The following is a 21,933-nucleotide window of genomic DNA, read 5'->3' as shown; positions in this document are numbered from 1 at the left end:
TTAGGAAACCTTGACGTAGTAATGTTTAATGCACTTCATTGTGTATATAACAACAAATATAATATATTTTCTTTTTCTTTGCATTTTATATCAGCATGGTATAAGATTATGCTATTTAAATCAATATGATAAACAAGTTAGGTGTACTAACTATAATTTTTGTCATGTAAATTGGAATCAGTAACGGACTACAATTTGCAAGTAAAATCTAGCCATCCCTGTACCTCAGCATCAGGTTTTACTTTACTTTTAACTTCAGAAGCAAAGTATAAAATATTTCATGTCCTGATGTCCATGATTCTACAATATTATCATGATGTCCAATGTTATCATATCACACTTTTCCAGACATTTTGTCTTTAAACTTTTTTTAAAAATCTGACGAAACATAGGTCGGATGTGTCTCTTCCAGTCTGGACACGTCAGTACAAGTCTCGGCCAATGGAAATGTAGGCGTGAGTGTATTCGCGCGTCAGATTGGTCAAACGTTTCTGTTTCAACATAGACGCGATATAAGTGTGAACAACATGAACATGAAAAAGAAACTCAAACAAAACAAGACAGGAGATTAATTCAGATCCGGAAGACGAACGGTTCACGTGGTGTGATAATTCAGTATGGTGGACAGTGTTTACCGTACGCGCTCTCTCGGTGTAGGTGTAGTCGGTCTTCCTGATCAGTATGCCGACGGTAAAGCAGCGAAAGTGTGGCAGCTGTACATCGGAGACACTCGGAGCAGGACAGAGGAGTACAAGAGCTGGTTGCTGTCCCTGCTCAGAAAACATGGGGTACAGAAGGTGTTGGATGTAGCCTGCGGCACAGGGTATGACCTAACTTAATAATAATGTTAATAATAAATTCTAAAATAAAATAATAATAATAATAATAATAATAATGAAACAAAAAATGGCTGAAAAGTGTTTAACCTTATGGAGTTTAGTCCAGACGGATTGCTTTGTGGTTTACCCAACTCCACCTCTCAGAAATCTGGGTCATGTGGTTGGTCATTGAAGATGAAGGGATTTTGGCTGAATTACACAAAGGCTTTGTTTAAATATTCTAACACAAGACACAGGCATTTGTGTCTGACTGCCAAAAACCTGTGTGAAATTATACTTGGTAAAAGTTCAGTTTTTTTTTTTCTGTTCAGATTTTTGTACAACATATGACCACTTGAACATCTGCTCCCTGCCAATGAACCATGGACACTAACTTGCCTAATAATATCTGCTGCTGCTGCTGGCCAGTGCTGTGTAGTAGCTGTGTTTGGCGAGTGCCCTTATGGACAATTGTTAACTCAGCATAACCTACAACACCTGTTTTCCATTTAGATGAACTCTTGACTGGGCATTTCTCCACACAGCGACATCTGTAGCAGATATTTATCCTCATATCGATTTAAATTGCAAATCATGTGTTTAAAGTCAGCATGAAATGGAAATTGTAACCAACTTTTCTTCCCTAATGCAATGTAGTGAAACATCATTTATATCTCATTTTATAGTACAAAACATATAGGTCTGGTCTTCATCTGTTTGGAATTGACTGAATCAAAGAAAGTTGTTTCGCAAACTAAATGGAGGCACATCTGAATGCAAGTTTGCAGTCCGTTGTGGAGTGAGAAGTTGCTGGAGGGGAGGGATTGAAACTTGGCTGTCCATTGGACAAGCTTATTTCCCAGCCTTCACACCAGTATACACTTCAAAGAAATCAAATGTTGTTGTGAGGGGGATACAAGGGAACGTTTAGAAAAATAAGTGTTTGGGTAAATTCTGATAAATACTGCAACATTCTTTTTTTTTTTTTTTTTTTTTTTTAAATAATACAAGACTTGATGAATGTATGCACACACTGCTTAAATGGATGTTTCAAATTGAATCACTATTTTGTGCATTTTTATCATTGACACATTTTGCTAAATGTTCAAATGTAAATGCACTTTTTTGCATGCAACTATATTTAAAATTTAGTAGAACTGCCAAGGATAGTGAGTTTCCTTTAAAAATGTATTAAATATTCACACCATTAAATATATTTACTGTAGCTTTAGTACATCTTGTCATTATAACAGCATCATTCTGTTCTCTGTAATTTAGTCAGCCCTATGTCTGAATTTCTCTGTGTGAATGGATGGCACAGTTTCTGCACTACACATACTGAAGTATATGTGACATTCATGCTGTTTAGCATTTGCTTTCTCACTATATAACGGCATGAACTTTATCTCCAGAGCTGCTCTGAGAGTCACTTCAACAGCATTTCACCATTTCATTTGATAAAACAATCGTATATCACAAAGAAACTCAAAGGTCTTCATGACAACCTGTCAAAATAAAAGTTTGGTTTAATATGTGAGAGATATTACTAATAATTAATTATTAATAGAATGTACTTCTCTAATAATAATAATAATAATCATTGGTATTGTTTTTGTTATTGTATTCATTATATTTATAATGGACCTTGTTTTACATTTCCATGTTTCTCAGAAGCAGAAGTCATAGTAGTTGGATAAACTTCTATAGAGGTAAAAAGGAGACTACATTCAATGTATTTGTGTGTGTGTGTGTGTGCTCACAGCTTTCAGAAAGAGATAAAAATAGAGAGGTTTAACAAATGTACAGTCACTCCCACAGCTGCAAACACCCTCGCAGTAGTGGTTACTATTTGTAACCTATTTGTTTGTAATTTAATGCAAAGGTAATAAAGTATTGTATATTTTCATTTACATTTTAAAAGAAAATATAAAAAACTTGTAAAAACAGGATTTATGATGCTGATTATAATTTAAATGCATCAACACTTTTGTTTAATTGTTTAATGTAATTTTTAATAAATTAAGTTGTATAAGTTTTGACTTCAATTAATTAGACATGCTTTTTGGTTACTTAAAAGTAAATAAACCAAATCCAGAAAAATGTAATTAAATTGTGTTAAGAGTGTGTAATTATGAGGGAAAATGCCTCCCTTGTAAGGGGTCCCTGGCCCTAAAAAGTTTGATAAACCCTGTTTTATAGTTCTTATAAATGCTTTTCATTGTCGATAACAGAGCTGTTGAAAAACAATCTTATAGGCTTCCATAGGAATCTCGAAATGTGGAAGTAACACGTGTCATGGAGCAACCAATATTTCCAAACAACCAGTAGTTCCAGTATTGAACCCCATTCATTTTAGTGTCTCTCAATGCATTTTTGACATCTTAATCTAGCCAGTAGTGGGATGGTAGTGTCTGTCTGTCTATCTATTTATTCATCTAAAGCACTATTTTAAACTTATCAGCTTGAATTCATTAATATTCACTTGTTGTGTATGCTTATGTGAATATCATGAAATAACATTAGGATGTGAGTAATTAACCTTTCTAAACTAAAAACAAAATAAAAATCTAAACTTGTAACAATCTAGTGTTTGAGTTTAATAATATATATTTTGGATATATATTCAAATGCAAAACATAAAAAGGCAATACTCTTTTGATACTCTTCTAGTGGCTAAACCATGGCATTTAATATGAATATTATTTTTCTGGCCATCAGATGCCTTTAATTTTCCTCCTTGCATTGGAATTTAAAAACTTTTTTTCTCTATTTTAATCTTAATTGATGTGCTAATTGTAGTATAAATAATAAAACTATTAGGAAAAAATATTATTTTGAATTATTGGATCATTATTGCACAAATATTTCGGCCCAAAAATATCCTCAAAATATTAAATAAATATTGAACTAAAATACAGAACATTTATTCAAATGATAAAAAAGTTACACTTAAGGTATCGGACTGTAAAGCGTAGGCAGTGTTGTAATCAATACACATTATGCGTTAACATTTACCAGAAATTGCTGCAAATATAGTGAAACTGTTTTCTATTCTATGTACATATATTATATTATTTAGTGTTGGGGTCTAGTCCACCTAAGTAGAGTCCAAGTCGAGTCCGAGTCTTTAACTAATCGAGTCTGAGAAAAGTCTGAGTCCAAACTGGGCCGAATCCCAAAGTCGAGTCCGAGTCCAATGAAATACTATTATTTATTAGTATCTTAACATTGTTGTAACCTTTACAACTAGAAAAACACAATGTCCATTTAAATGTAACAAAAGCAAACCTCTATTGCATTTTGCGATTTTGATTTTTGATTAATACTTAGTGTCCTGCGTTGCTTAGCAAACTTAGTCAAGTCAAGTCACCTTTATTTATATAGCGCTTTTAACAATACAGATTGTGTCAAAGCTCTTAACCGGATCAAATCAGAGGATAGAGTGTCAGTAATGTATAAAAATAAGAGTAAACACTAAATTTTCAGTTAAGGCATTTCATTGAGTTCCGAGATGTCATTGTCTAGATCAGTTTAGTTTAAATAGTATCAGCTAAATCAAATTGACGATAATCACTAGAAATTAAGTGTCCCCAACTGAGCAAGCCAGAGGCGACAGCTGCAAGGAACCAAAACTCCCTCTGTGACAGAATGGAGAAAAAAAAAAAAACTTGGGAGAAACCAGGCTCAGTTGGGGGGGGCAGTTCTCCTCTGGCCAGGAGATAATTGTTTATTTATTGTTTACTTATTGTTTTAATAAAAATGTATTTATTTCTATTTTATATTGTTGCAATTCTAACAATAATAGTATTATGTAGTTAGGTATTTTATTATATTTTTAGTTATTTTATTTTAGTTTTATTGCATTTAAGTCGAGGTCTTCACTGGGGATATGTCCCCAGGGCTCATCCAGGTGTCCCAGCCTCCACCGACGATCAGGGAGACATCCTCTCTCGGCACCAATCCACCATCTGATCCGGACACGGACTGAGAAACAGAATAAGAAAGAAACAGACAAATATTAGCGTAGATACCATTAGGGCTGGGTATCGTTCAAAAATGTTCGATATCGATACCGATACCCTGAGTTCGATACCGGTTCCTGAACGATACTTTTTTTCGATACCAATTTTATGAAAACAGTTTTAACAAGATTACATTATCTCAAAAAACTTTGGTTTTATTTTTTTCAGCTTGTTGATATGTATACAGACTCAAAGACTCATCTCCTGAGCCACTGCACAAAGGAACAAAATATAGCCAACACAATAAATCAGTACAAATAATTTTAATAAAGCTCAAATAGTTTTCAGTTTACACTAGTGCGTGCTCGTTTTAAAACGCATAGCTCAGACAGAATCATCATTTCTATTCATTTATTCTAGGTTGTTAAAGACTTCAAGAAATGTAAAATCTTTATCCACTTTCATAAGTGGATGTTTTATTTTCTTTCACAATGTTTTATTGTTATTAAATTCTGTGTTGTAGAATGTCTAATTATTTGAATGCATAAAAACTACTTAGTTTATTCAAATTTATTTTTAAATTATGTTTTATGTTATATGTTTTCTTTTTCCTCAGAAATTCTGTGTTCTGTATCTGGTTTTCAAATGAAGGCATAAAACATTAATTTAATTTTTCTTTTAAATTATTGAAAATAAAACTTTATTTATTTATTTTGGCAAACAAAATTTTACTATTAAAATTAAAACATGGAAGAAATGTTGTGTGATCATTAATTAAAAATAAAGAGTTTTAATAATTTTAATAGTAGCCTAGTAGTAGCAGTATGTATGTACACTCTTCTGAACAGTATTAATTTATGCCGCAGTGTCTTCCAAGTTAAACCAAACTTTTATTTTGACAGGTTTCCAGAAATACCTTTACAGTTCTGTGTGTATATGATATGACGCAAGTTTTACTCAAATCAAACGGTAAAATGCTCATGAAGTGACTCTCAGAGCAGTTCTGGAGCTGTTGTTCATGTGTTTATGTCGGCAGACGCTGAAATGTCACGCGAGCTTCAGTCTGTGTCAAGTAAGGAGGTCAAACACTGATCAATCAGCACCGCGTCACTTCTAGTCAAACACACCTAGTGCTGCAGGCTTATTGGCTCACTGACGTTTATGAGATTAGCCCCTTAGGTATCGAAATTTGGTACCGAACGACAAGATGTTTTTCGATACTCGGTGGTATCGAGGCAATTCGGTCGGTGCCTAAAAAGTATCGAACTCGATACCCAGCCCTAGATGCATTCATCTTACGATGTAACGAGTACATCGTGTGTTATGGGGAGTGTTCCCGGTTCCGGTTGATCTAATTAATGCAGCCTAACAATCCTTTAATGGATTTGAATAATAGAAGCATATTAGTGTGTTATGTGTAAACCAGGTTAAAGAAATGTGTCTTTAATCTAGATTTAAACTGACAGAGTAGGAAATAGGAAAAGGATCTGCCGCCCGCAGTCGATTTTGATTTTCTAGGTATTATCAAACGGCCAGAGTTTTGAGAACGCAGCGGACGTGGAGGACTATAATGTGATAAGAGCTCGCTCAGTTACTGAGGAGCTAAGCCATTCAGGGCTTTATAAGTAGTTAACCAGATTTTAAAATCTATACGATGTTTGATAGGGAGCCAGTGCAGTGTTGACAGAACCGGGCTAATATGGTTGTACTTCCTGGTTCTAGTAAGAAATCTAGCTGCTGCATTTTGGACCAGCTGTAGATTGTTGATCAAGCGTGCAGAACAACCACCCAATAAAGCATTACAATAGTCTAACCTTGAGGTCATAATTAGCATTTTGAATTTGAAAAAAAACATTTTAGCATAATGAATTAGCATTTCTGTATTTGACGTTGAGAGCATAGGTCGCAATTTAGATTGAGATGGAAAAACACTGTTTTACAGATGCTAAAAACATGGCTTTCAAATGAAAGATTGCTATCAAATAGCACACCTAGGTTCCTAACTGATGACGAAGAATCAACAGAGCAGCCGTCAAGTGTTAGTGTTCTAGGTTATTACATGTGGGGTTTTTAGATCCTATAATTAACACTTTTGTTTTTTCAGAATTTAGCAGTAAAAAATTACTCGTCATCCAGTTTTTTTATATCGACTATGCATTCCGTTAGTTTCTCAATTTGGTGTGTTTCACCGGGCCGCGAAGAAATATAGAGCTGAGTATCATCAGCATAACAGTGAAAGCTAACACCATGTCTCCTGATAATATCTCCCAAGGGTAACATGTAAAGCGTGAACAGTAACGGCCCTAGTACTGAGCCTTCAGGTTCTCCGTACTGCACTTGTGATCGATATGATACCTCTCAATTCACTGCTACGAATTGATGGCGGTCAGATAAGTACGATTTGAACATGCTAAGGCACTTGCACTAATGCCAACAAAGTGTTCTAGTCTATTCAAAAGAATGTTGTGGCCGATAGTGTCGAACGCAGCGCTAAGATCCAGTAGCACTAATAAAGAGATACAACCACGATCAGATGATAGAAGCAGGTCATTTGTAACTCTAATGAGAGCAGTCTCAGTACTATGATACGGTCTAAATCCTGACTGGAATTCCTCACAGATACCATTTTTCTCTAAGAAGGAATATAATTGTGACTTAGTCATGTAACAGAAGTTATGGCTGAATTGATTTATGTATTCAGTACATAAATGTAAATGTCAGTGTGATACAGTTTTAGAATGTGAAAAAATGATAGGGCGGGACTTGACTTTATTCATCATTAAAGTAAATATATCAATTCAAGGGTGGGGGTAAATGAGTAGGTATCTTGGTGAATGGAATCTTAAGAGCAGAAAATTCACCTTTTATCTCAATAAAAAAATAAGCTTTATATAATTTTTATGATTTTGAATGAATTTTGAATGATCAAAATTAGTTTGAGTCTGCTTATTCTATTCATCAGTGTTTGAACCTTTAAAGAAGAAACCGCATTTTATTTTCTGGGTTAAAAAAACGAAAAATGAATGGATGCCAAAGTACACGGACCACTTAGACAGGGCATTTTGAATTTTCTTGGATGAAAATGAGGCTGTGAGGGATAAACCTAGTCTATACAATGGTGCACACTGTATAAGCCCTACAATTTCAAAGTCACAGCCAACTCACACCTGTTTTATTTTTGAATGCATTTATAGTTACATTTAATTACAATAAATTACATTACGTAAGGAATAACTGATGACAGGACGTTGAATTATTATAAAATAATGCACACCCAAGGTTATTTTGGACCCATAAAAACTATTGCTGCAACATTAAATACATGTATACATTAAATAGCCTATAGATCAGGGGTGGCGAACGTCAGTCCTGGACTGTATCCGAAATTGCCCCCTATACCCTCAAATAGTGCACTATTTGAGGGAACAGCCATTTTAAGTGGTGTTCGAAACCATAGTGGATGTTCTCGAGTGCACTCATTCAATCCCACAATGCACCGCAAAAACGAGTGTACAACCGATGTACACTCAACGGCTAGAGAATCCCCAGAATGCACTGTGAGAGTCAAGCGCCGAAGGAATTCCCGCGTCTCGCCAGAAAATGGTGCCCGCAGCTGAAACATCCATTCATTGATTTTAGAAGCGCTCGTCCACGGCGTAATACAGTGTAATACAACAAAGTTAAAAAATTAGTTGTAAATTGACTATTAGGGTTTATACATAATGTACATAATAATGTAATATACATAATATGCAAAAACGGCATAATCAAGCTAATCAAGGTCTGAACGGTTACTAGGAAGCTACAGGCAGGCAAGTTTTAATTAGGGTTGGAGCTGAACTCTGCAGGGCTGAGGCTCTCCAGGACCAGAGTTCGCCAGTTAATAAGTGATTCAGTAAAGAGCAGTGAGTGATTTTCTCCTTTTCTTTTGTTTGATTAACATTCGTGATGCAGTCAGCGGCTGCAGGTTTATGCCGGTTTCACACCGCACGCTTAAACAGAACATAAGCAGCGCATATATTTTCAGCGTCCTCAATGGTCTCAAACTCAATTACTGGAGGGCCACAGCTCTGCACAAGTTTAGCTCCAACCCTATTCAAACACACCTGATCCAGCTAATCAAGGTCTTCAGGATTACTAGAAATTTTCAAGCAGGGGCACGTTCAGGCTCACACCAGTGCACAACGTTTTTCTACGGTTTCTGGGTTGAACGACATGTTTCCTGGAAATGGTGTGCAACGGGGTTTGAGATACGTTTTCTCTTGTTTGGTGGGTGTGTCAAAAATGTTAGCCCAATCAGCAGCAACATGTATATAAACCGCGCGGTATTAAAGAGACAGCTCACACAATGGGTCCAAGTGAAGTCGTTTACAAATTTGTCCGCTGCAGCTCGGTATACGCAACAATTGAAGATATTAGAAGACATGTTTGTCATAAGAGTTTTATAGTAGCATAGCATATCAACATGATGATGATAAATTTGTAAGTAAATGTAATTAACATCAAAATAAATTCACAAGAGCAAGTATATTGTTTGCACATGTTTATTTATATTAAAGGCAAAATAATTGAAATAATAAGAGCACAAGTATAGATCTGGAACTTCTTTAAGTCTAAAAATCATGTAGTAATTGCAGTGTCTTCTGGTCCATATCCTTTCCTTAGGAAGGTGTGATAGACACTGATTAATGTAACAAAGATGCTATACATATTTATATATTTTGCTATTGTATTGTGGAGTGACACTTTCATAAACTTTTCTATGCTCCTCTGATTATATAATGGTAAATATTACAATATCATACCACAACAACAGTGATCCACAATAATGATAAGCCTAATACTCAGTAAAAATAATAAGGTCATATACAGGGTGGGCCATTTATATGAATACACCGTAATAACATGGGAATGGTTGGTGATATTAAAGTCCTGTTTGTGGCACATTAGTATATGTGAGGGGGCAAACTCCTCAAGATGGGTGGTGACCATGGTGGCCATTTAGAAGTCGGCCATCTTGGATACAACTTTTGTTTTTTCAATAGGAAGAGGGCCATGTGACACATCAAACTTGAAATGCGAGGCAAATGTTGGATCACAATAATTAGGAACCACAGTTTCCACAAATCCCTTCACTCGATTGGGATGTTCTCATTTATTCTGGATGGCATGGGCAGTGACTGTAACATCGAGCGTATTTTGCAGTATTAAACATGTATTTATACGGATTTCACCATGCTCCGAAAATTCTTCAAAAAGAACACAAAGAATGGCCTTCTCAGCTGCCCTAGTTGCAACACTTGCGTCATCAGAACAGTGTGTTCAACGCACCACCGTTTCCATTTAAAAAACGTTTTGCGCCGTTTTGTCGGTGCTGAACAGAGGCCAGGTGTGATTTGGAGCTAAACTTTGCAGAGCTGTGGCCCTCCAGGAATTAAGTTTGAGACCACTGGATTAGAGCATGCAGAGGCTGGTTACGCTGAATTAAAGCCACAGTGTATTGTTCTTGATCAAAGTTGACCTGATCAACATGAAAAATAACAAATGTCACCATAAAATCATGTAATTGAGGTGTTTGTTTCACAATCACATATGAAAAAATGTTAATCAAACTAGAGGCATTTGTTAACTTTATTACTTTTCACCATGTAAACTACCTATATACAGCATGCTATTTACATATGTATGGGACAGAGGGGGACACGGTTGCTTTGCGTCAGAGTATGCTGGCCATATCATACAAGCACATGGCACAGGGTTTGTTGGAGAACACTGGAAAATACGACAGAATTGATGATACTCTGTATTTGCAGTACACAAGCCACGGTTCAACTGCGCGTGACAAATGCTGCCAGTATGAAAGCACAATCAAAGATTAAAGAAGCCCAAGGGATGAAACTCTGATGCTTTTTTTGGTAACAGCCACTAGGTGGCGCGGCTGCCATTTTGGAGTGAAAATTCCCACTGGAAAACAGCACAGATACACAGAAATACAGAACTGATTTTAAAATATTACTCCTAGTGTACAAATGTCTAAATGGTATGGCCCCATCTTACCCTGTAAGAATTTTGAAAGAAATCGGAAATCGAAGAAATTTCATTTTTCAAGTACATAAATGATTGTATATTGCACAATTTTTCACACATACACTCAATATTTATATCATTTGAAAGATCTTCTAGTGTTGAGACACTTTGCCTCAATAACCATTGCGGTCAATCAAATCGTTCATTAAATGTTCACAAATATGTTAAAAACCTACTTTTGCACTAACTAGTCCTAGGTTTTTCGCTCAATCTCGATCAAACCACTGCAGCACAATTCTCTGGACCCTCTAGATCAATAATTATCAAAAAAAAAATGTTTTGTCCTTTGGTTAGCTCTAACGGGGGTTATTTTAAAAAGGGTCGTGGCCAGAAATATCCAAAAGGTTATAAAACCTAAACAAAAACTCAAAACTTGGTGAAAACATGTGTCAGACGACTCTTAACAAGTCCACAAAGTTTCATGGAGATCGGACAATAGGTGGTGCTATAACAGTTAAATGCCTCAAACACAATTTCTATAGAAAATGACCTCAAATTGTAGATTATGTTCATATATTCACACAAACACTAGATATTCATATCATATAATAGATCTACTCATCCTGAGCAACTTTGCCTCTGGGACTAATATTGTCAATCAAATCATTCATTAAATATCCACAAATATGTTAAAAACCTACTTTTGCGAACTGGTCCTAGGTTTCTCGATCAAACTACTACAGAATAATTCTCTGGACTGTCTAGATCAATAATTAAAAAAAAAAAAATTGATTTTTTTTTTTTCTGATTGTGAACTAGCCCTTCATTTAACTCAAAATCAATCAAATCAGTGCAGTACTATTCTCTAGACTCTCTAGGTCAATAATTATCCAAAAACTGGACATTCGCGTATCTCAAAAAACATATCCGCCATCTGCCAATGAAGTTTAAGCACCTATTAAACAAGGTTAACGGAGGTCGATCGGAAAGAAACTCGGTGGGCATGTTCGACTCATGGCCCTAAAGGTCTGTAAGAATTTTGAAAGAAATCGGCCACTAGTTGGCGCTAATGAGTTTTTTTGGCTCTGTAATCACGTGGTGTTTCACAAATCCACACAATATACATATCATTCAATAGATGCCCTCATAATGAGCAACTTTACCCCAGGTACTGTTGCGGTCAATCAAATAGTTCATGAAATATTCTCCATGTTAAAAACCTACTCATTTTCTCAATCTCGATCAAAACAGTGCAGTAATACTCTCTGGACTCTCTAGATCAATAATTATTAAAAAAATATTGAATTTTGTCCTTTGGTTAACTCTAACAGGGTCATTAAAAAAGGGGTGTCGCCAAATATACCTAGAAGCCTATAAAACCTAAACGAAAACTCAAAACTTTACAAAACTTGTTGAAAACATGTATCAGATTACTCTTAAAAAGCATGCAAAGTGGATATGAGGTTTATCATACCATAAATCTCTTCATTCTGAACAACTTTGCCTCTGGGATCAATGCTGTCAATCAAACTGAGATTATTTAAAAAAAAAACTACTGGAACTAGTGAACTAGACATGGTTTTTAAAATCAAAATCAATAAAATCAGTGCAGTACTATTCTCTAGACTCTCTAGGTCAATAATTATCAAAAATGTTGAACATATGCATTTGGACAACTATAAACCAGTTATTTTATAATATCTTCTTTACATAGTGTACCCAAAGGCCTATGAATCCTGAAAGAAAGCTCACAAATTCTCAAAACTGTGTAAAATGATGCATAATTTCATTCTAAACAAGCATGCAAAATTTGAAGAGAGATTGGGCAAAAAATAACTATAATAGTTATAAAGGTTAAAAACACAGTGTTGTATGAGAAATTGCAATTTATAACCACTAGATGAAAGTGACGTGATATACAGCCAAGTATGGTGATTATCTCAGAATTCGTGCTCTGCATTTAACCCATCCAAAGTGCACACACACAGCAGTGAACACACACACACACGTGAACACACACCCGGAGCAGTGGGCAGCGGCGCCCAGGGAGCAGTTGGGGGTTCGGTGCACCTCAGTCGTGGTATTGAGGGTGGAAGAGAGCGCTGGATATTCACTCCCCCCACCTACAATTCCTGCCAGACCTGAGACTCGAACTCACAACCTTTGGATTACGAGACCTACTCTCTAACCATTAGGCCACAACTTCCACATGATGTCGAGATGGCAGCAGAAGACCACTAATGGGCTCATTGAACTAACTCAGTGGCTCTCAAACCTGTCCTGGAGTAGCCCCAGCCCTGCACATTTTGTATGTCTCCCTCATCTATCACACCTGATTCAGCTCATCAGCTCATTAGAGGAGACTGCAAGACCTAAAGTGGGTGTATCAGATATAGGCAGTGTTGGGGAAAGTTACTTTTAAAAGTAATGCATTATAATATTGCGTTACTCCCTAAAAAAGTAACTAATTACGTTACTTAGCTACTTTTTATGGAAAGTAATGCGTTACGTTACTTTTTGCGTTACTTTTGTTTGTTTTGCTTGATTGTTTTTAATACAAGAAGTTCTAATTATAGCAAATGTAAAAGCCCTTTCACACCAAAAAGTGTAATGAATAAACCTCAGGCTGAAGGAAAGGGAAATTCACGTCTGTAAAGTAGAACACATGAGAAGAAGGTTCAACACTCTTCAGCAATAAAAAAACAATGAATCCCAATTGTTAGTTTATCTAAAGTTATTTTTTCTTATTAGTATGGTTAAACTGGATCATCAAAGGTCAGCAGCAAAGACATTGGTTAATAAAATGGGATTAGATATATTTGTGTTATTTAACATATTTAATTACAGGTTTGCATTTCACTGTTTTAATTTATTTTGATGAATACTAAATCTGTTTTTTGCGAGTGGGATGAATTAATGCACATTCACATTTAGTCTAGAACTACAGTAACAGCATGTTCACACAGTGCACTGTCAGTCAATAAATGGGAAAAAGTAACTCAGATATTTTCTTGTAAATTAAAAAGTAATGCGTTACTTTACTAGTTACTTGAAAAAAGTAATATTATTTTGTAACTCGCGTTACTTGTAATGCGTTACCCCCAACACTGGATATAGGGAGACATACAAAATGTGCAGTGCTGGGGATACTTCATGGAGAGGTTTGAGAACCACAACTTAAACAGTACTGTTCATAGGTTTGATGGATTTATGCTTAGATATTGTAAAATCACTGTTATAACATTTGAAATAACATTTAGTCAAAGTTTACCATTTTGTTCATACAGACATATCAGTTTTTACAATTATGCCAGATTATGATTACAGTAAAACCTGAAAATGACATGAACTCTTAAAAAGAGAAGACTTAAGTATTGAATAAGTATTGTCAGTTATCATTTATTTAAAAAAATTAACACACAAAAATGTGTGTGCATGTATGTCTGTGTATATGTGTGTGTGTGTAAATATAGAGTATTAATATACTAGTTAAATCATTTAATATCAGTGTGTGTGTGTGTGTATGTTGTGCATCTGTGAGCCCATTTTGGATGTGTTTAACTGTCAGCCATACATCCAGGTTGGCCAAGACCACCTTAAGTGCTTGATCCACGGTGATCGCTGCTTGCAGCTATATTTATTATTTTTTTATTATTATTATTATTTTTTTTTTTTTTTTTTAAAGGGTGGATTCCATCATGTTGGTAGAAGAGGGATTTAAGGTGGTTAGTGTGGATGCCAGTGACAAAATGCTCAAATATGCTCTTAAAGAAAGATGGGAAAGGAGAAAAGAGCCTGCCTTTGATAACTGGGGTGAGTGGAGATCCCTGTTTTGAGTGAGTGACTTTACTTTTATGCAAGAATCAGTTAAATGTTTCTTCATGGCCTGGACTTTTTATTTCAGTAATTGAGGAGGCCAACTGGCTAATGTTATCAGAAGATGTTAAAAAACCTGGAGATGGATTTGATGCAGTAGTCTGTCTAGGCAATTCATTTGCTCATTTACCAGATTTCAAGGGTAAGAATACCAAAGCAAAAAAGTTGTAATTGTTTTTGTTTACGGATTTGTCTATTTAACCACTTTCTCATATCTCACAGGGGACCAGAGTGATCAGAAGCTTGCCCTACAAAACATAGCCAGCATGGTGAAACCTGGAGGGATCCTAATCATTGACCACCGTAACTATGATTACATCCTTGAGACTGGCCAAGCACCCCAAGGAAAGAATATTTACTATAAGGTAGTTAAAGGCCCACTGAGGTGTGCTGACCTTATTTTCAATAAAACAGGAAGTTATGGCGAGACACATGGTGTGGGTTCTCCCCTTTTTTTAAAATAGCCAATAGTGTTTTGTTTGTCACAGCCCCATAGGGGACATAACACAAACGGTTTTACCCAATCTCATGTTAATCTTAGTACCTATAGAGTAATATTGCATCCTTCATATCTCCAAAGAGTGTTTAGTTTTATCGTATTTATAAAAGAAAGATACAGCTTTATGATTCTCCCTGAAAACAGCTGAGCTCTTGGAAGCGTGTCTTCATCTTTCTGTATCAAAAAATTTACAAATCCAGCATCGAAATGGGCCTTATTTATAAAACACGTCACCCGAAATGACGGAAACAAACAAACATTCTTGCGAAACTCCGTTGCTGCCCTGGAAAAACAAACTACATCTAACATCAAACTACACTGTTTCACGTAACACTGGGTTCTTTGGGATGCTGAACAAGGTTATCTTTCCCTCACAACCAAAACCACACTTCTTTTGAGACATTATTCTCGAGCAAGTCTTGTTTATTTTTATTGTTTTTTTATTTGGATCCCCATTAGCTTCCACAGAGTGGTTGCTAGTCTTCCTGCGGTCCTCAACTCAATCCAAAACAGAAAATCGTACAAATAGTTAAAAAAACTAATTGACTTATCACATCACAAACTATACATCTCAGCAGAAGCAGCACTTAAAATATACATCTACATATTTATAAGCATATCTTCACATTTTCTTCGCAATACATATTGGGCGATATCTTATCGTTTGCGATATACCGTTGAAAATTCTCCTCACGATAAAAATTTGTCTCCTCACGATAATAACGATAAGTCTAGTTGATGACGTAGTTTTGTGCGCGCCCGATTCACTGTTCACGTGCGGAGTGAAAACAAGCATGGCGGAAGGCGGACGTGAGGCTGACAGTGCATTCACACCGGATGCGACTTGCGCGAATAAATCGCGCTATTCGCGCGTAGTTGGACGCGTGAACATTTTGGGTTTACTCGCTTCATTCGTGCGTGAAATTCACTGCACAACAGTCGCGAATTCGCGTCATGGGCGGGGCTTCTGCCAGGCGCACATGTATGACTGCCATAGAATTTCGCTCTAAACGCTCAATTCGCGCTGCGTCATTCGCGCGAATTGCACGGCAGGATGTCTATACGCGTCTTTGCATTGATTTAACATGTAAATCACTCGCGCTTAACGCTTCAGTCGCGTCTGGTGTGCTACCTCCACAATTTGCAACTGGTTTGGTTACAGAAAATCAGATGAGGAGCAAACTACCGTCATATGCAAAGTGTACAGAAAAATGGTGGCTACAAAGAGTGGAAACACGTCCAATTTGAATTTGACATAAAAGATGCCATACTTTTAATAAAGTTAGAAAAATGCCATTACAAAGGTAAAAACAAAATTCCCTGTAAATCACTTTAAGGAGTCAAATATCACCTCTAATGGGAAGGTTCATTTTTGATCAGAATTGTTGATTATTGATTTGAAGGTGCTGCTAAATTTTTGATCGTGCTCCTAAATATTTTAAATTAGAAGCACAAGCGCTCCTAAAAAGAAAAGCGTAGAGCCCTGAGAAATATTTCTCATGTATGTGACGAGCCCCAATTTTAAATTTTCTTTTTTTAATTATTATTATTTTAAGTTGTTTCATTATCAGGAAAAAATGCAAGTGATCCGCGCCAGCACCTCACTGTCATGCATGCGCATTCTTTTCCGCACAAACACTTGCATATGAATAATAGTCTAGACTCTAGAGCATAGCCTCATAAACTTGTTTTAATAAATCGCTTATGCATTAAATAAAGATACAAAACAGGTTGTTAAATATGCTGAATATATTGTTCAAATATTTATAAAATGTGAAACTGTAGCTAAACTTATTCGCAGTCTAGCGTTTTGCATCTGCATAACATAGTGAATTATTTTTAACATGCAATGATACAAAATAAAACCAAACAAGATTTGTAATGAAGAAAAAAAAAAAAAAAAAGGTAGACAAATAAGAATGTAGCCCACATCTCTTGAGCGTCTCACACAGCATGCGCGTGAACACGCAAAATCTTGCTCTCTGCATGAATGCAACGCAGATGGCGACATAAGTTTGTTTGAAACACATAAAAAGTTTAGATAAGATAATAATATTAACAATGAACATTATATGACATTTAAAATAGTTTTGGTGATTTTTCCTTCAGTCCGCCTGTGCATTTCTGACCCAAACAGCAAAGCAGTCTAAATCTCCGCGATGTTCTCGTTAAATATGCCATTTCTGAGATATTACAATGAATTAATTTCTAAAATGTTATGATATGGAAAGCCTGAAACAGATCACAGCAGTATAGCCATACACAGGCTTTCAGTCATCAGCAACGTGGTAAACGTGTGCCAGTAGCCTATGCATATGATTTAATATGAAGCGTCCGTAACGCATTAGCATGGCCATAAGTTGGCTGTGTACAGAAAGTTTCAAGTTAATTGCATTAATAAGACTATATGAAATAAACTTATATGTGTATGTATCTGTATAAATATATATATTATCGTCATTTGTATCGTTATCGCAATAAATACCTGAAATTATCGTGATAAATTTTTTAGGCCATATCGCCCATCCCTAATACATATGTACAGTTACTTTTTCTTGTATCTACCATATTCCAAGTAACAGAACCTTGATAAAGTACAGTCTTTTTCATCAAATTTGTTTGCGGACACGGTAAAAAAAGTTGCTCCCTACTCACTTGACATGTTTTATAATCATGTCTAAGTCCCACATAAACTAGCTTTTCAAAGAAAAAACAAGGAGTAGCCCTATGATACTTGAATACCTTATAAAAATATACCAACAATCATAAATGTAATTTAACCTTCACCGGTAGCCACGATAACTTTCTATGCATATCACTAACATTGGCCTGAAACTGATAATGAAGCACTAGCCTGGCTGCTCTGTTCTGTACCATCTGAAATTTTTTTTAGGTGTTTTTCCGCAGCACTTGACCATACCATAGGGCAGTACTACTAAATGCAATAAAACTAATGACTGTACCACATCTCTTAAAAGTGAAAATAGGATAAATGCAGAACATTTCCTGGCCTATACCTTTACCCATAGTACTTAATATATTATCTATATGTTTGGACCAGGACAACGTATTGTCAAGCATCACACCCAGCAACTTAACATGTGTTACTTGTTCTATTGGCACCCCGTTAATAAATAAATTCAAATCGGCAACTTTAGTCATACTATTTTTGTTACTAAAAACAATACATTTGTTTTTTTTCTAAATTTAAAATCAATTTATTAAATAACTTAAATTTTCCTGAAGCTAAGTTAATGTATGTGCTGCGGAAAACATTGTAGAATCATCAGCATACATAACTATATTTGCCTTATCAACAACATATGGTAAATCATTTATAAAAATATACTTGTGCAGTGATGGGCATGCTCTTGATCTTCATAGCATTAGACCCCCCTTTAAGTGTAATAGATTACCCCTTTAGGCCCTGTTTACACCTGGTACGTGCGTTTTTGTCGATCTCATCACAAGGGGACAATGCTAAAGACAGGTGTAAAGGGAGTCTGAAAGTTTTTGAGTTTGTCCACTTTTGACCATTTCCATAAATAAGTTGAAAACTCATTTGACTGGATTGCTTTAGTAGTCTAGACACTCGTGTGGGTGAATGCATTCAAACAACTACTAAAGGCTGCCTCTTCTCCTGCCTACTAACATAATTCTTAAAAAATTATGGGACATGAAGCGTGCCAGCCAGACAGGATTTAATTTTGCCTACTGAATTTGAGACTGAAATTTGGTTTGTAGGCGGAAAAAAGCACGTTTTCTAACCAGTCCTGATTCTAACACAAACCCACAGCGTTTGGTGTAGTTTTGCAGCTGTCAGAGCAGAAACGTAGTCCGTTGGCTCTTTTCACATTCAGATGTAAATATATCACGTAAATCAAATAAATTTGATTTCACAATATTAGATTGAACGATCAGAAAAAGCCAATACATACACCCGCGCATAGACCCTCCCTTCAATTAAATCAGGAAAGTTGTTGGAAGTGGGCAAAAAAGACTGATTAAAACACCTGGGGCCTCATGTATAAAACTTTACATAGATTTCATCCTAAAAGTGTACTTTGGCACAAAAGCTAGATTTTGCATACGCACAAAAGTTTTCAGATTTATAAAACCAGGCGTACGCCGGAACCTGCGCAAAAATCACTTTATAAATCCCAGTCGGGAAGATTGTAGGTACGTGCATCTCTACCCCGACTCCTCCCGGAAATCACCATATATGGATGGAGTTTACAACGACTAGTTTTACAATGCATAACCTCATCTGAATATCATTTCCATGCATATTCCCATCCACGTGACACCATGTTTAAAGGTACAAGACATTAAGGAAATATGAGATACTAAATGCCATTTGTGCCACATTAATTTTTATTGCCAAAATCGTCCAGTATGTTTTAGAATAAATATATCAAAATATCCATAAAAACTGTTTAGTTCTCAGATAAATAGCCTACTCTATTTTAGAATATAGTTGACTTCATTCTTTTCCACTGACCAAATAGTATTTCAATTGTTTTAAACAATTAAATTCAAATCAAATTAAATTTGTGCAGTTTTTCTGAAAAGGTGAACATCTTTTATCTATTTTTAGTGGAAACAGATAAGCCTATATTGTAGTGTAAATACATTTTTCTGATTCGGCGCATCACTGATAAAGTATTTTAAAAAGCAAAGTATTTTAAACATGTAAATCTTACCGTTTTCTTCAAGAAGTATCCTTCAAATACAGTGGTGTTTTTCATAATGTTGTGGAGATGCCTTCAGACGCCATCAATACCTCCATACAGCTGCGGTTGTATAGTAACTATTATCATTGGTCCTATTCAAACCGGAGAATAGACCGTTCCACCGAATCCAGCAGTGTCCGCCATAATATCGAAGTAACATAACATGAGATCTGCAGTTTAGTTTAAATATTAATTATTATAGCACTCCTTGCTGTCATTAAAACTTATGATGCCACAGGAAATGTGATCAAGCGTATCCACTACAAATGTCTAAAATCATATAATTTTGGTTTAACTTCTGCGTAATGACTTTGTAATTTCAGTGATCATCTCTCTATGGAATGATATTCCGGACATTATTCAAACGGAATTGCAAATTGTATTTGCAATTGCGTTTTCAATTTGTGGACGCATAAAATGTGACATAATCCAAATGCAAATCGCGCATTACCGTTTGCATTTTCGTTTAAGCGAATGCACAGTGACTGCCAAATTTAAAATGGAAATGCAAAGTCCGTTTGCATCTGTGTTTCCCATATCTTACGAGTATTGACCCAGTCATATTTAAATGGCAATTTCAATTACCACGTCTGCTTTTTCACTTTCTCAGCATCGCGTATGTAGCCAGCCAAAACTCAAATGGAATCGCAATTCCCTTTGTATTTCCATTTCCGATGCCTTACACAGAAACCTTTTTTTTATTTTATTTTTTTATTATGCCTTACATCAGAACAATACAACGAGAAACATTCAAACGTAAAAGAAACATAGAAAAAGATGAACAACATTAATATGATGAAACAGTGCCAGAGGACAGTAACAAGATATAATAGACAAATAAATAAATAAAATTACAACTTTATAATATTGCTCACTTTATACAATAGCATACCTGCTTACAATATTATGAGTTCTAATAGCCTTTTTATTTGTGCAATTACACAGGACTTTACAATACAGCTTGAAATCGTTTATAAAATGAGAAAAGTTTGGTTTGGAGCCTGACCACTTCATTTTATGAATATGAAACTTCCCCATTAAAATTAACAATTGTATGAAGTATGCTTTATCTTTATCACCTTACACGGAAACCTGTCAATCAGTGTCAAGGGTGGGATTATGCTATGGGGCGTGTTCGTGTTGGGACGTGACGTCACTCACAGTCAACCGCATTTGGCGTGCCATGCGTTCAATGGGTTTACGTAAAATGTGTTGATCAGAAGATCGGGCAGTTTTTTATGTACAATTTTCATTTAATCTCTAAGAAGTCAATCTCTCAGGTTGTTTTATATTAAAGGTTCAACTTTTATTTGTAAAATGCTTAAATACCAGAATGGGTTGAATTTCTAGTTGTTGAAAACTGAAATCAACAGGGAAACAAACAATTCTGTGAATATTTGCTAGCTGCCTGTTCTGTGTGATAAAAAAAAAAGGCTGTTTAGTTGACTTGATTTGTGCTTATGTAAAAGTCCAATAATTCTGATGAAATGTGAAAAAATCAGGGCTTGTTTTTCAGAGTGACCTAAAACAGGACATCTCCACCTCAGTGCTGTGGGTTAATAACAAGCCTCACATGATCACACTGGACTACACTCTGGAACTGCCTCAAGCAGGGGATGTTCAGACTCCACCTGATACAAGGTACTGTGACCTAAGCTTCTAGGGGGGTCAGTTTTTGAGTGGTTGTGATCTATATGTAATTATAGAGTACTCTGGAACATGGATGTAATTTCTAAAACAGAAAACAATCAGCCGGGGGCAAACAGTTTTTCACGGTACTGTATGTTAGAGTTATTACGATACCATAAATATCTCTTACAATACTACAGTGGGGCAAATAAGTATTTGATACACTGCCGATTTTTCAAGTTTTCCCAATTACAAAGAATGGAGAGATCTGTAATTTTCATCGTAGGTACACCTCAACTGTGAGAGACAGAATCTAAAAAATCCAGAAAATCACACTGTATGATTTTTAAAAAATTAACTTCCATTTTATTGCATGAAATAAGTATTTG

At 35.7% G+C, this 21,933-nt stretch overlaps 1 protein-coding gene across 1 annotated transcript in view; it reads left to right on the top strand.

Annotated features, from left to right (window-relative positions):
- The first annotated feature begins 474 nt into the window (after nucleotides 1-474).
- LOC306886562 (glycine N-methyltransferase-like) overlaps nucleotides 475-21,933 on the top strand; it is a 32,102-nt gene continuing 10,643 nt past the window's right edge. Inside the window, exons 1-5 of the mRNA XM_079443753.1 lie at nucleotides 475-823; nucleotides 14,493-14,620; nucleotides 14,712-14,825; nucleotides 14,906-15,048; nucleotides 21,432-21,556. Of these exons, the coding sequence (XP_079299879.1) occupies nucleotides 618-823; nucleotides 14,493-14,620; nucleotides 14,712-14,825; nucleotides 14,906-15,048; nucleotides 21,432-21,556 (716 nt within the window). The 5' untranslated portion in view covers nucleotides 475-617. The remainder of the gene's footprint in view (nucleotides 824-14,492; nucleotides 14,621-14,711; nucleotides 14,826-14,905; nucleotides 15,049-21,431; nucleotides 21,557-21,933) is intronic.

Source organism: Barbus barbus (assembly GCF_936440315.1).
Source record: "Barbus barbus genome assembly, chromosome: 20".
Lineage (NCBI taxonomy): Eukaryota > Metazoa > Chordata > Actinopteri > Cypriniformes > Cyprinidae > Barbus > Barbus barbus.
This window is presented reverse-complemented; position numbering and strand designations above follow the sequence as displayed.